The sequence below is a fragment of the Sparus aurata genome, chromosome 7 (assembly GCF_900880675.1).
Source record: "Sparus aurata chromosome 7, fSpaAur1.1, whole genome shotgun sequence".
NCBI lineage: Eukaryota > Metazoa > Chordata > Actinopteri > Spariformes > Sparidae > Sparus > Sparus aurata.
This window is the reverse complement of record NC_044193.1, coordinates 12,326,978-12,343,078: the sequence shown is the minus strand read 5'-3', so window position 1 is coordinate 12,343,078 and position 16,101 is coordinate 12,326,978. Positions and strand designations below refer to the sequence as shown.

Here is a 16,101-nt window from a genome sequence, read left to right as displayed (position 1 = left end):
TAACATAAGAAAGACTTTAAAATAAGGAAAGAAATGTTTAAATGAAGAGGAGGAAATGTCCAAAATACTGACTAATAAGAGTATGTAATGATATAGGACTGCAGACCTGTAGAAATAAAAATAGCTGTGTGTTTCTGTTCCGCATCAAATCAGATGTGGAGACTTGTTTGATACACAGTATAGTGTCTAAAAGTCTGTTTCAGTGGGGGTCTGGGCGTTGTTGATGAGAACAGCTGCAGGTGGTTATCTTTAAAGGTAAAGTTGGAATGTAAAATGTAAGACTGGTAAAATTAGTGACAGAGTAAAATATTACACACAATAGTGCATAATAGTACTTGTATATACAGTAGTTTCTGAAATGAGAAATTCTGTCAGTCACCTTACTTATTCAAGGACAACAAAAAAAAAAAACATCAAACACGTTTCCCTCGCCTTCAAAATCCCCTTTGTAGGTCATCCTATCCTTGATGTTGTCACACTCAAATATGTTTGGGACATAACAAAAGAAGGTATTCCTACATGGTGAAAAGATGCTAATTAATGTTATATTCAGAAAATAAACTTTTTATCAAAAGGATTATATTTTGATTAGTGACTCTACAGCTGTCAAAATGAATGTTGTGGATAAAAAGTACAATATTTGTCTCCAGATATATTGGAGTAGAAGTAAAAAGTAATTACATAATACATAATATGGAAATACTCAAGAAAAATGACCTAAAAATTGTACAAGTAGAGTAATACTATAATTTCCTCAACATTATTTTTCACTAAATGTGCTCATCTCATGAATCAAGACATAATTGAAATGTGTACAGTTTACATGTAGTATTTTAATACAGAGCAATGAATTGGAAATGTATATCAGAAGTAATGGAGATTAGCAACAGAGAAAGTTTTTGGCGATTGGACGCCATCGATGTGAAGCTTAGTCATTAATCACTGGCCTATATGAAGATAAGAGATAGAACAGTATCCCCTGAAGTCTAGATGCTGATGGTGGTGGAGTAAAGCCAGCAGGTGGTAGATGGAAACTCTGTTGAATCACCTGGAACACTCTGGAGGAAATGGTGATGATGGCGAGTGGCAGACTGCACAGTAGTAGGTGGAATGATATCTAAGAACTGGTCTGAGGACTGATTGGCTCCAGCAAAGATCATTCCTAAGGCATGGTGACGTCAGAATCGTGAAAGAAGGGATGGAAGTTTAGAGTGAGACAAAAGCAGGATTTCACCACAGAAGAATAGAAGGTAAAATATGAAAGAAAAGATCTTATTGAACTTTCACTGAAGCTTCATCACAAATAACACAAATCCGCCTGTGAGGACTGCATGACTATTAAAGATTTTATTTGACTGTTTGGGTTGATCTAAAGAGTGATACAGATTTTATTTTTGATGCTATGATTACGTACCACAGTTTCACAAGTATGTGTATTCTGCACACCTTAAAGTGCCTTGATGTTCCTCATTTAATCCTTGATAGGACATATGATTTGATACCCTGCTAATGAAACAGATGGTCTTGTTTTTTCCTTTCTTTGACACTCTCTCACACAAAACTGCACACACAAACACACGCACACACACACACACACACACACACACACACACTTTAAATGGCAAATCTTGCAGGAATAAAGATTCTTCATTCTTTACCTAATAGATGCAGTTGGTGACGCACTTGCATATTTAAATCCTTCATTCCTTCCTTCATGTGTTTATTAATGAATCAGTTTTTTGTTAGGCTGCCTCTGTCAATACCCATAATACCCTCAGTGAGAGCAATCGGTGCATTCTTTTTCAGGGATGCGATGACATTCACATAGTTACAAATTTCCAACTGGAGGCTATCCAGTGCAACCACACTCTGAGCTGTTGGCCACTGAGCAGCTCCACTGGAGTAATCTGGGTTAAGGGCCTTGCTCATGGGCACCTCCGCTCCACTTTTCACTTCATAAGCTTGCTTTTGTTGACCTTTAGGCCCACCCCTCACCCATAGTTTCCCACCTTCATTGTTTTTATCCGCCCAAGAGAACGACATGATCCGCAATACCTAGTGGACATCTGACATCTGGCATCTGGGATCACTCCACACCTCCCATCTAATGACATTTCCACAGAGAGCGAGAGAGATGTTCTCTGGTATTAAGTCCCAGCTGTAAAAACACTGATCAGGACAACTTGATCGCCGTATTATCAGAGGTTTTGAAGCATAGAGGCTTTTCACCTGTGCAGAGAAAATTACAGTCAGTAGTAATCAGACTGAAGTCGTCAGGACTCAACATATTGATACAACTCCGGGAAGTCAAGGCAGTCAAGGAATTCCAAAGTGCTTTACTGTGGCATAGAAAAAACTTAAGATATAAGACATCAAAGGGGCACTGTGTAATTTTGGGGAAGACTTAATAAGAGGAGAAAAAAGTCTTCACTGATATATTTTCTTGACTAAGCAAACTGAAAAAACAAACTGTCCTCAAAGGACAACACAATTTCACACAGTTTTACTGTATTTATACATGCAGGACCCTTATAAGTAGCTACCTTTCTGGCTTTAAAACAATGTTTTGGGGGCATTGTGTCCCTCAAGGATGGCTTCTTTATGTGAAAATACAAATAACTATTTATGACTTAGTATAATTACCTCAATAATATGGTAATTATTAACTGTCTGAGATAAAAAAAATTAATAAAAAATTAAGTACACCTTTTTAAGAGATGAAGCTTTAAGATAAACTTTCAAATTGAAGATAACTGTGCTTTTGCATTGTTCCATATGAGGACAGTGATTTTATATGAAATACCTTAAACTATTCACTGAGCGATCGTCTGCCAAATTACTTCTTCCATTAGCTTCCTTATGAGGAATTTGGGGGACAGAAATGGTACATAACAGAGAGTGTCAGTTATGTCCACAATAATGTAAAAAACAAAACACAAGTATGTGTTATGATATTAATATGATCATTTGAACCATCAAAACACCTTCCCTAAAATAACACTTCTGGCTTTGTAACCATGAATTTTAATTAACCGTTTACAGGTCATTTTGTATTCATTCATTGGTATTATTACGAATGAAAATCAGGAAAATATGAATGTGTAAACAAACTGATGAAAGGCACTTGGCCACATTTACTCAATTTTATACATTATAGAGAGGTAGTCATTGAATAAATTAGCAAATGATAGGATGCCACACCAGTATTGACATTTACATTAAATATAATGTTTGTGTTGTAATGTTGCAAGTACATTATCAACAGTATCGTTTGCTCTGTAAACAGAAGAATATATCTAATTGGCAAGAAAAGAATTATAGAAATTTATATATTGTTCAGTTATTCAGACATTTATGTTTTTGTTTGTTTTTCCTCCTATTTCATCAGATTATTTTACAGTCACAATCCTTACCTTATAGGCCCGATTTTAAATTTTCTAAAAAGCAGATCAATAAGCGCCTTGATTACTCATTCTTTTTTTTCAACTTACCCCAGATTGATACATATTGTGACATGTTGGTGTATGGCACAGTTATTATCAGTCATATTAACGAAATACCCTGCTGTTCTTTTTTCTAACAGCTAAAACAGACAGTAAACAGGTCGAGGCTGACATTGAGGACGTAACTCCATTAGAACAGTCTCCAGAGGAAACCTCTACAGATGCTGCTCCTTCTTCCCAGCCTGTTGCTGAGCCAGCCACACCACTGAGCCAAACTCAAGAAAAACCAAAGGAGCCGGTCAACGGTGGTGATGTGTCTAAGCAGGAATCTGCAGAATCAAATTCCTGTATACCACCCAGCCCAGCAAAATCTAGTCTGTCTCCAGCTGCACAGTCCCCATCCACCTCAACTCCCAGACATCATGAAACAGGGGCCCTAATAGTCACTAAAACCACATATGTCATACCAAAGAAGCAGTCTGTATCCCAGCCATCTTCCAGCCACGTGTCAGCCTCTGCAACTTGCCAGAGGCCTTCATCAGCCCCGACACTGCTGAACGAAACCAGAAATCTGCCAGTGCCACCTGCACCAAGTGCTCCATCCTCCAGACCTTCTCAGCCCAATAACCAGGTCAGACAGAGCATCCAGCGCTCCCTCACCAGCATCCTGTTTAAAAGGTTAGAACTGTCCTACAGGTTTCACATTTTACACACCAGGAACTTAATTGTGGCCTTTGCAGTTTGTCAGAGCAGTGATGCAGAACAAATTTGTTGACTAACTGCCTTTTCATTTCTCAAGGGTGTGTGATTGTGAGGATTTGGAGATGACTGAGAGTGAAGTTGCAAAGTTTGTTGCAAACATTGAGATGGAGATGTTTGACATATTTCGCAACACAGACAGCAAATACATGAACAAGTACAGAACAATAATGTTCAACCTGAAAGACCCAAGAAACAAGGTTTGTTCAAAGTTGCTAAAACTCATCTCTATTTTGTGATTTTTGTTACCATGGATTTAAATACAAATGTTTATATTGCAGAGATTTGTATAATGAGGTTTTTGGAGTAAGTCATAATTGTTTATGTTTTCTAGCAAACTGACAGGATGTGGGTTCTCTCTAGGGCTTTTTGTATCGTGTTGTACGTGGAGAGATCAGTCCCTTCAGACTGGTCAGGATGAGCCAGAAGGATATGCAGGCTATAAAGGCATCGGAGCCCAGTGCAAAAGACACAACACAGGTAAAGTGTAATAGATTTTAAAATCAACAACCAACATAAAACATATAAAAGGTATACTTTTCTTTTAAAGATATTATGTTAATATTATATTTCTGTCTTCCCTTATTTGTGTTTAAGTAGGAAAATAACACTTCTGGCTTTGGTAACCATGAACCTTAATTAACCGTTTACAGGTCATTTTGTATTCATTCATTGGTATTATTATGAATGAACATTAGGACAATATAATTAATGTGTAAACAAACTGAAGAAAGGCACTTGGCCACATTTACTCAATTTTATACATTATAGAGAGGTTCTTTTCTTTTAAAGATATTATGCTAATATTATATTTCTGTCTTCCCTTGTTTGTGTTTATGTAGGTTAAAGATGCACCCACTAGAACGGCAAGTCTCTTGCAGAAGCCTGAAGCAGTGAAAGTTGATTTGCCCAGTTTAAATCCCGCTAGACCAGATATAAGCAAGGTATGTATTTTCCTAATTTGCATTGAATTTGTGTCATATAAACATTTTATATGGTCATTATATTGTCTAATATGCTTCATAGAAACATTTATCATGAAAGGCCACATATTGTATTTTTTGAGATAGGTCTTGTTTATGTGTTTGTGCTGGGTTATGCCTCTTCACAGGAACAGAAAAAGGGTCCTTCTGCTCCTGCTCCTGCTCCTGCTCCTGCTCCTACTCCTGCACCTGTTGCTGCTCCTGCACCTGCCCCTCCCCCTGCTCGGGCTCCCAGGACTAGAACAGGCCAGCAAATCCAGAGCAAGGCTGTACCAGATATCCTCGCCTGTATGCTTAAGGATACAACATCAGAGCACAAATCTCACCTCTTTGACTTAAAATGCAAGATATGCACAGGTGATTAAAACATGTTTTACAATATTATCTAATGGCCAACCATTGTTACTTTTAGTTTTTCAAAGTAGATTCTTGTTCTTTCCCAAAGGCCAAACATTTGCTGGGGATGAGGAGGAACCCATAAAGAAAAGGCCCAAGGTTTCTGAAACAAAAGATAAATATGAACCTGCTTGGAGAAAGTCTGCAGGAGATGATTCCCCTCTGCGAGCACCACCTGACTCACCAGACATGGATTCTCCAACATCATCCCTAATGGATCCTTCATCCCGCCTTATCATTGACTCCCCAGTATTGACAATAGTAGAATCTCCTGCTTCCCCCACAATGGATTCTCCAGCCTCCCCTACTTTAGAATCACCTACTTCCCCTGTCATGGAGTCCCCTGCATCCCCAACTCCAGAAACTTCTAAAGCTTCTACAAAAAACAGAGCATATTCGCCAGTTGTGATTCCAGCAGTCTCCACAGTTACCATCACAAGGCGTGACCCCCGCACTGCGGCAAGCAGGTTCTCTGCTTCATCTAGTGGTATCCCTGGTCCCAGTAACACAACCCATAACCATTCAGTCCCCTATGCTCCCCTGAAAGAGACTAGATCAGCCATGCGTTCAGCACCTGCTTCCGCACCACCACCACCACCACCACCAACAAAAACAATACCTAAATCTATCTTAATGAAGCCAACTTCCTCTGCAGATCCCAGACTCTATGGCACATCAAGGTATTAAAAGAACTGTGCAAGTGTAAAGCACGTGTAAAATAATTGAATTATTCTACTTTATTCTGTTTTAGGTAGTACACAGTTGAGTATATTGTGTGGATATGATTGTCATTGTGTTGTTGTGGTTTGTGTGTCAGGTCCATGATATCGGAATCGGCAGCTGATGACGAGACTACTCATTTCTTGACTAAGCAAGACATAGTGTGGAAAGGCTTCCTTAACATGCTCAGTGTCGCCAAGTTTGTCACCAAAGGATATCTGGTTTCAGGATCTACTGAAAATCTAAAAGCGGTATAGCACTAAAAATATAACTATTTAAATTTCACAGAGCTGTATCAAAATGATCTGTCATTGAATTGGCTGAAAAGATATTAACATTTTTTTCCTTCTGTGTAGGATCTACCTGATACAATACAAATTGGAGGACGAATCATGCCTGAAACAGTGTGGGACTATGTTGCAAAACTGAAGACCTCTGTTACAAAGGCGAGCAGAAGATAGAGTACTTATTCCTGTGTCTTGCACAAAATGTTGAAAATCAGTAATTTACACCTACTTTTGCTTGTTTTTTTGTGCTTATTAGGAGTTATGTGTGATCCGATTTCACCCTGCAACAGAAGAGGAAGAAGTGGCCTATGTTTCCCTATTTTCCTATTTCAGTAGCAGAGGTCGTTTTGGTGTGGTTGCCAATAGCAGCCGTTCTATCAAGGATTTATACCTTGTCCCACTCAGTGCAAAGGAATCGATCCCATCCATACTACAACCTCTTGAAGGACCAGGTATGATAATGCTCTATCTACCAATAATAGTCTTATGTTTGCCTTATTGGGTTTAGACGAACATCTGTATTAACACCTCTAAGGCTCAACACTAACTTAGATTCATACAGCAATATCTCACCAAATAAATCAACTTTCAACTATTTTTATAACTTAAGAAACTGAACTGAAAAAATGAACAAAAATTTTCCCCCAGTAAAACTCTGTCACTCACTTCTATCCCTAATAATAGTAACCCACTTTGATAAAATGTCAGAATTGTTTTAATAAACATTGAATATTCAATGAGAACTTTTAAACATGTAATTGCATAAATGATTATTGTTTTTTTTTTGTTTTTTTTTAATAAAATTGCACATTTCCAAAATGTATCCACTTTTTACTTACCAACTGGCAGAGGTGTTTACTAAGAAACAGTTTCATGTTTATGTAGTTGTCATTTTTGAGCTTTAAGGTTATTTTGATACCATCCTGCATTTAGGTTCCAGCCCGTATGGATCTGAATAAATACTTAACCTTTCTGACCAAAATTGTCAAGCATTAAGAAAAAACTGGGAGTAACCTCAAATAGGGTTTGTTCTAATGTTCTTTTTATCTCACTTTCATTTCACAGGGCTTGAAAAAAAACGGCCTAATCTTCTTCTGGGTCTGGCAATCGTTCAGAAGGTAAAACGTCCAGGAAGCTTATCACAGGAATTTGAAGAGAAGAGACCCAAGGTTCATATGTCCAAAGACCCTATGTGGATCCCAAAACCTCCAGTCCTCTATGGTTCTGATAAATTGGAGATGTTCCAACCCTATGATCCAGAGACTCCTGCTAACACCACTCCTCCCGGTTCACCATCTTGTCCTGGGTCACCATCAGAGTCTTCCTCTTCCGACTCAGTTACAATACCATCTCTTTTGACTTCCGTTGGAGCAAAACCTTTTTCTACCTCAGCCACTGTTGCCTCAACTCTTACCACCTCAAATATAATCCCTGACATGAGTCCTTCAACAGAATCCAGCAGGAAGACACCACTGCAAACAATCTTAAAGAGTTTGTTTGGCACTAAGCAAACTGACTCTATTGTCCCCTCTGATGGAAGTTCCACAACAACAACAACAACAACAGTAGTTAGTGGTAAGAAGCGTCCATTGTTTTCTCAAGTGTCTGGACCAATGATAGACCCAATTGTCCAGCAGTATGGACAGAAATCCAAAGTCAAAGAAATAAAAGAAGAGGAAAATGACTTTGACCGACCATATGATCCAGAAGAGGAGTATGATCCAGCAATGGGATATGGAATGGTTAATACACAGAGCATAGAAAAAACTAAGGCAAATGGCCCTGCAGGATCAGGCTTCGAAGACGATGATGTGGCCTATGATCCAGAGGACGAGACTATCTTTGAAGATATTCAAAGTGATGTCGCAGTAAAGCCTGCTGTTCCAACTCAAATGTCAGATCCTTCATCATGCCCAACCCCAATTTCCACCAAGACTACAATACCAGCACCCACATGCTCTCCAGCACATACTTCCTCCCCAGCTGAAGTAACGCAGAACCTTCCTACAGGAACTGTGGTTGTCTCTGCTGCAACACTAACTGAACAACAACGGATGCTTGAGGAGCTTAATAAGCAAATTGAAGAGCAAAAACGGCAGTTGAAGGAGCAGGAAGAGGCATTGCGTCAACAGAGAGAGGCTGTTGGCATGTTCATGGCTCACTTTTCTGTTTCTGATTCCCTGATGTCCCCCCCACAAAAACCTGTGCCTGTCAGTCAACTGTCATCTCTGCAGAGTGGTATAATGCAGACAGAGTCAAAGCCTTCAGAAATAACAGACAAGACCAGCAACCTTACAGAGACTGAGGACAGTTCAAATGTGGATTCTCAAACTGCTAAGGTTGAAGAAACAACTGATATCTCTAATTTAGAAACTACAGATACTGTTACAGAGCAAGATGGAACACAGCAAGATGTTAAGGAAAGTGACAAGTATTCCTCTGCTGGAGAGATTGAAGATTCTGAGGTAGAATATGATCCTGAGGATGAATCACTTTTTAATGAAATTCAAGAGGATGTATTTCAAGTAGGCAGTATAAAGACTTGTGATTCATCTTTGTCTAGAACAGGGCATAGTACCAGCCACAAGAGCTCTCCTAAGATATCTCATCACAGCAGAAAGCGAAGGCTGTCACCAAAGAGGCGGAGTCATCGTGAAAGGGACCGCCATAGGAGTCCCTCAAGAAAATCACAGCGGCGTTCTCCTTCACATTCCCAGAGACATAGAGAAAGGGATAGACACAGAAGAAGTGAAAGGGACAGGTCCAGACATAGAGCTAGAGACCAGTCTGAACGGCAGAGTCGTCATCGTAAAGAGCGTACTAATCGTCGACATTCCCATGGACATAGACGATCCCCATCATCTCCTGGCAAAACAGATTCTACGTCACTTTCACCAAAATGGCACAGACCTTCCCCTCAACTTGGTGAGAAACCACCAATGTCAGTTACTATTAAAAATGACCCTGATGGACATGAGTTAAAATGTAACCTTGTTGAGATCCCCGATAAAGACTGTTCACCTTGCTCACATGAACTTCTTCACAATGTGAAGCTTGAGATTTCAGAACTGCCAACATCCCAAGAGCTTCAAAAGAATTCAGTCAGTGTACATGACAAAACAGCTACAGATTTTTCTACACAGTTGGATAAACCCTCTCAACAACAAACCATGCTTAAAGACAAAGTTGAAAGCACTGTTCCTCTAAGAGAAATTGATCCACCTATTCGAGATTCTCCTCAGAGTCCTGATCCAGAGCCCCAGTTTGTGAAACCTACCACTATAGAAAAGCTTGACTGTGTTAAGACTGAAGAAATAAGAGATCCTGAGGCATATACAAATGCTTCAATGCCACTTGGTGGAGGTCCAATATCAAATGTAAGATATTTGGACTTTAAAGCCCAACAACTACAAGGTCCAGGTGTCAGAGGCCAAGGTATTATAGAGGCAGGCCAACAGATAGAAGGGGAAAGTTCAGGCTTGAAGCATCCAGAAATACTAAGTCAAGTGGGAAGACATTTAAATCCAACCCCAGGTTTAGATATCCAGGGCTCAGGACCTGAACTAGACCGTATGACAAAGCTACCAGGATCTGGTGTGAGTTGTCCAAATATTAGGAATCCAGGACCAGATGTGAAAGCACTTGGACATTGGGGACCACAGATAAATGTAAGAGAAACAGGAGGTAGATTCCCAGGGCCTGATATGAGAGGTCCAGGCATAAACCCTGGTATTTGGGTTCCTGGATCACAAATACAAGGCCTAGCTATGAGCGGTCAAGAGAAATATATGAAGGAACCAGCGACAGGGATGCAGAGTTCAGAGACAAATATGGGTGAAGCAGGTATTCAACATCACAGCCCTGATATAATTGGTTTAAGGCCAGTCATGAAAGGCTTTGGTTTGAGGAATTCAGTGCAACATATGGAAAGCTCTAGTATGCAAGGTGTAAACCCAGAAGTAAAAGGTACAGCCTCTGATGTGAGAAGCTGTGAAGCAGTAATGAGAGGCCAGATGCTGTTACCAGATGTTCCAAACATACATATGGGAGGAACAGGTCAACAGAATGAGAGGAGAGATAAAATCATGAAGGGTCCTTTTTTGGATAGACCTGATCATAACAATAGGGGCTTAGGCTTAAAGGAGCCTTTATTAGGTTTGGATCATCCAAGTCCATCTTTCAGAGGAAGAGTTCAGAAACAATCAAGACATGATAGTAGTCCGGTTTTAGAGGATAGGGGCCCTCCGAAAAGGGGCGCTCAGCCACATGGAAGAGATGCAGACTTGAGCAGAGTGGGTGGTGGTCGAGAAAGGAGTTTAGATTCACATACACCTGCAGGTTCAGAGGGTACAGTTCTGATAGCAGAAAGACTGTCCCCAGCAATGACAGACAACCGGCACGGCCCACAAATAATAATGGGTATGGTCAATAAAGGGCATGTCCAAAATATGGATGGGATGGGTGGCTCAGATGCAAGGGTTAATAGAAGTGAGTCACATGCAAGGAGTTCAGGTAGAGACATTAGAGAAACAGGATCAAATTGGAGGGATACAGACATGCAAGAAAGAACCATACAGGGTCTACGGCTAGAGAGGAGAAGTGAACAAATTGGTCAAGATGTCAGAGATCCCACTACAAAATCTACAAATTCTGATTGGGGAGGTCGAGGGCCAGGTTTTCTTGGTCCTGAGATAAGGGGACCGGGTCCACAAATGAGGGATTCAGATTGGAGTGTCCCAGGATCAGACATACAACATCATTGGAGAGGTCCAGATAGGGTAGGATTAAGTCCAGTCAGTGGAGGGCCTTTTGGTCAAAATGAACGGAGAGTCCATCAACCTGATAGGGCAGGCTCAAATGTGGAGGACCTGAGGCATGAGATAGGAGGACCAGGTGGTCCAACTTTCATGACACCAGGACCTGAAAGGAGAGACCCTGATATTGACGTTTCAGTGCATAACAGGAGAGGACCAGGTGGTCCAGATTTCATGGGACCCGGACTTGAGAGGAGAGGATCTAATATTGAGGTCCCAGGACATAACAGGAGAGGACCTGAAGGTCCAGATTTCAGGAGACCAGTGCCTGAGGGAAGAGGTCCAAATAATGACGGACCTGACCTGAGAGGACCAGGGGGTCCAGAGTTTGTAGGACCAGGCTTTGAAAGGCGAGGTCTACCTATGGAGGTTCCAGGGCCTAACAGGGGTGGCTCAGCAGGTCCAGATTTCAGCAGACCATGGCCTGAAAGGAGAGGTCATGATATAGGAGGTTTTGAGAATGACATGCAAGGACCTGACGATCCAAACTTCAGTGAACCAGGGCCTAATAGGAGAGCTTTATCCATGGAGGGTCCAGGACATGAAAGGAGAGGACCTTTAGGTCCTGATTTCAGAGGTCCAGGACATGAAAGGAGAGGACCTTTAGGTCCTGATTTCAGAGGTCCAGGACATGAAAGGAGAGGACCAGGAGGTCCAGATTTCAGGAGACCAGGGCCTGAAAGCAGAGACTTATCCATGGAGGGTCCTGGGCCTGCCAGGAGGGGATCTGGAGGTCCTGATTTTAGAGGGCCAGGGCCTGATAGGAGAAATGCATCTGTGGAGGGCCGTGGGCCTGCCTGGAGAGGACCTGGAGGTCCTGATTTTAAAGGACCTGGACCTGAAAGGAATGGACCGGGAGGTCCAGACTTTAGGGGCCCAGTGCCAGAAAGCAGACACCCGTCTGTGGAGCATCCTGGGCCTGACAGGAGAAGTTTTTCTATGGAGCACCCTGGGCCTGACAGTAGAAGACCTGGAGGTCCAGATTTCAGAGGACCAGGGCCTGATAGGAGAATCCCAGTCATGGAGGCTCCAGGAGCTGACAAAAGAGGAGCAGGAGGTCCAGCTTTCAGTGGACCAGCGCCTGATAGGATAGGTCTTTCTATAGTTGGTCAGGGACCTGACAGAAGAGTACTAGAACATGAAAAGAGAGGTCCAGCGTTAGAGGCTCCAAGACCTGATAGAAGAGGACCGGGAGGCCCAAATTTTAGTGGGCCAGGACATGAAAGGAGAGGTCGCACGATGGACAGTCAAGAGCCTGACAGGAGAGGACCAAGAGGTCCAGATTTTCATGGACAAGTATCTGAAAGGAGAGATCAGGTCATGGATGGACCAGGACATAACAAGAGAGGACAAGGAGGCCCAGACATAGGAGTGCCTGGTTGTGATTGGAGAGGTCCACCTATGCAGGGTCAAGGGCCTGACAGGAGAGGATCGGGAGATCTAAACACAGGTGGACTGGGTCCTGGCAAGAGAGAACCATATATGAGGGGACCTAGGCCTGACTTCAAAGTACTGGGGCCTGACCAAACTGGTCCAAATATGGAAGGGCCAGGGCCTCACACTGGAGGACATGGAGAACCACACATAAGGGATTTGGGGCCAGAAATTGGACATCCAGACATGGAGGGCCCAAGGCTAGACCGGAGAGGTTTAGATATCAGGGGACAAAGACTGGAAAGACCAGACTTTAGTATTGAGGGTCTAGGGCCCAACAGGAGAGGTCCAGGAGGTCCAAACATGAGGAGACCTGGCCTCCAGCATCCAGGTCCGAATGTTGAGGGCCCAGTGCCTGACAGGAGAGGTCCAGAGAGTCCGAGTTTCAGACGACTAGGGCCAGATAGAAGACCTCCAGATATGGAGGGCCCAGAATCTCATAGAAGAGGTCCACACTGGGGGGGGGCTGACTTTGGAGGGTCTGAGCCTATCCAAGAAATCCCAGATAGAGAGGGTCCAGAACCTGATAGAATAGGTCGTAACTTGTGTCCAGGGCCTATGAGGAGAACCATCAGAGGACCAGAACCAGATATGACCACTTTCAGTCAGGGAGAGAGATGGAATGGGCCAGACTTCAGGGGCTCTGCTCCTGATAGTAGAGGAACAGACACAGAGCAACAATGGTCAGATGAAAGAGGGCTCAATATGGAAGGTATAGGAAATGAAAGAGCATGTGCAGGAGATAATTGGAGAAGACATGGCAGGGGTCGAGGGCCTGTCCGGGATCACCCAGATATGGTGTGCCCAGGGCCCAGTAGGGAAGGATCTGGAAATGAATGGAGAGAGCCTGAAAGAGGGGGTAATGGGCCAAACAGATGGGGGCCTGGTCAGTTTTTTAGAGGGGTAAGAGATGTAGACAATAGAGAACAAGGCCATGACAGAGAAGAACTAGACATAAGAGAACCAGGATCAGATATAAGAGGGGGTCCAGATATGATTAATGACTCAGGGCAGCATGAATTCAGGGGTAATATGAGAGGACCAAACATGGAAGTACAAGGACCTCATAGGGAAGGCCAAGGTTTTTTGAATTCATGCCCTAACAGAAGAGGATTTGAGATTGAAGGTGTGGATAGAAGACGCCCCAGAGGTCCAGAATCAAGACACCAGGGTTTTCCAGGGACTGATGGGAGGTTTTCAGATTGTGAGGGGCTGGGATCTGAAAGGCAAGGTGTAGACATGGAAAGCCCTGGAGCACTTAGACAAGGTTTTGATGATTTTAGGAGAGAAAGGAGAGGTTCAGACATGAGAAGGCTACGGCCTGACAAACCCGGCATGAGGGGCTCAACACCTGAAAGCTTAAGACATAGGCTATTCTCTGAGGGCCCAGAGTTAGACTCAAGGGGATCTGAGCCATCATCACCCCATTTTAATAGTCCTCATCAGGTTGCCAGATTCCATGGTCCTAGTAATCCACATTCTGCACAGTACAGTGGGCCTCCAGGTCCAGCTCAAAACAGTGGAGGCCCTGGTTTTGACACCCCACAAAATCAGCACGAAGTAAAACCCCAGAGACATAGAGGTGCCTTACTTCCTACTCCAACAGAAGGTCTCATACGCTTCCCAAATCGTGTGATGAGCAATCCTGGTGTCTTCAGCCCAAAACAAAAACAAGTGAGTCATTCAGTGGACAGGAAATGGAGTAGAGGTAGAACAGTGAGTAGAGAAAGAGAATTGGTCAAAGGGCAAAAACAGCAGCAGGAGAAAAGTCCTGCTGGTAAAAAAAGTGCATCTGTAGTTGCATGCCCAGGGGGTGGAGAAGGAATAAAAGAAGTGTGCAATGAAGCTGATAAATCAGGAGAAACCCAACAGTGATGGAAAAAAAAGCCAAGTTAGACCCATGGACCTCTTAGCACAGTAAGGCTGATCTATAAATGCTTAGTATCATCACATTGGATAGAGATACAACAGCATAACACACACTGAATGTACTTTTTCTTTTTCCCCCAGAGGAAAGTGGCTGCCCGTGTTATTTCAACATGACCAACGTCATGCAAAAGATTAGACATGGCTTGATATGTAAATGCTCAGATGTATGAGTTTCTTTATGCTCTAGTTTTTTTTTAGTTTTTTTTTTGCTGTATTAAAAGTAGATTTGATTATTTTTGTTATTTGTTTATGACTAAATGTCTCTTGAATTTAAGCGATCACTTGTAAATTTAGCTACTCAATGTTTTGTACAGAAGATGTACAGTTTTTTTTTGTTTTTTTTTAACATAGCCATGGTGTCAGTACAGTAGCCTTGATCTGGCTTTTATATTCTTCTGCTGATAAAACAATGGCTTGTGTGATTGCTCTTTTAGAATGCAAGAAGTCAATAAAACAAGACATGTGTTTTAAATGTGTATTAAGTCTGATTTTGTCATTAATATTTGGATTCAATGATTGCTTGCGATGTGACTGGTAAGTACTGAAATCTGAGAGAAAATTCATAGTCAAGTACGGTTTAGAGGTACAATTGAAACTGAAGTGGTTAATGACACACTGTAGTTCTATTTTTTCAAAAGAGACTGGCGCTCTGTGTTTTTTTGGCTGTGTAATATTTATTGCTAAAATATGACTGGTGAAACAAAGTAAGCAGATAAAATCTTCAATCATGAAAGAGCAGCATGGTTGGTTTTTGAGTGAGTCATGTTCTCACTATAATACTGTCTATTTGGCACAAAATCTGTTTTTTTAATTAAGGTGTCTTAAGGGTTCTTGCTGTGACAATCAGTTGTGGATAGACATTACCTGAGAACGAGCAAAGTCCTTGGAAGAAATTCTAAGCTCTTCTCAAAGCCACCTGCAAAGCTCATGTCCTACCAAAGGGGGGCGACAGCATTCAGTTGAATCTTTAGTTCTGTTTCAGGCATCACAGCATCCAGCAAGGAGTTGATATTAGTCTGGCTTTGGTAATTTGCATGTAAGTAAATGCATTAACTAAAGTGCTATATTTAAGGACAACTACTGGTTACTTTACAAATGAAAACATACACTCAAGTACATTTTTTGATTGATTGGCATTCGGACAGTACAGCAACAACAAATAAACAGCACAATAACTGATTCTAACAATTAGCCATTACCCATAGTATTGGGGTTTTATTTATTAGGTTTATTTCATCACTGGCTGTTGAAGTTTTGACACAGATTTTCAGTTTTACTGCTAATGAACATTGGTTCCAAATATCGGATTTAAGTCTCCTTGATTTCTAATAATCGG

At 41.9% G+C, this 16,101-nt stretch overlaps 1 protein-coding gene across 1 annotated transcript in view; it reads left to right on the top strand.

Annotated features, from left to right (window-relative positions):
* Window positions 1-15,241, top strand: part of LOC115585119 (uncharacterized) — a 29,261-nt gene extending 14,020 nt beyond the window's left edge. The window contains exons 8-17 of the mRNA XM_030423249.1: window positions 3,584-4,121; window positions 4,243-4,402; window positions 4,566-4,682; window positions 5,045-5,146; window positions 5,314-5,542; window positions 5,631-6,261; window positions 6,399-6,552; window positions 6,658-6,747; window positions 6,845-7,040; window positions 7,654-15,241. Of these exons, the coding sequence (XP_030279109.1) occupies window positions 3,584-4,121; window positions 4,243-4,402; window positions 4,566-4,682; window positions 5,045-5,146; window positions 5,314-5,542; window positions 5,631-6,261; window positions 6,399-6,552; window positions 6,658-6,747; window positions 6,845-7,040; window positions 7,654-14,711 (9,275 nt within the window). The 3' untranslated portion in view covers window positions 14,712-15,241. The remainder of the gene's footprint in view (window positions 1-3,583; window positions 4,122-4,242; window positions 4,403-4,565; window positions 4,683-5,044; window positions 5,147-5,313; window positions 5,543-5,630; window positions 6,262-6,398; window positions 6,553-6,657; window positions 6,748-6,844; window positions 7,041-7,653) is intronic.
* The last annotated feature ends 860 nt before the right edge of the window (window positions 15,242-16,101 follow it).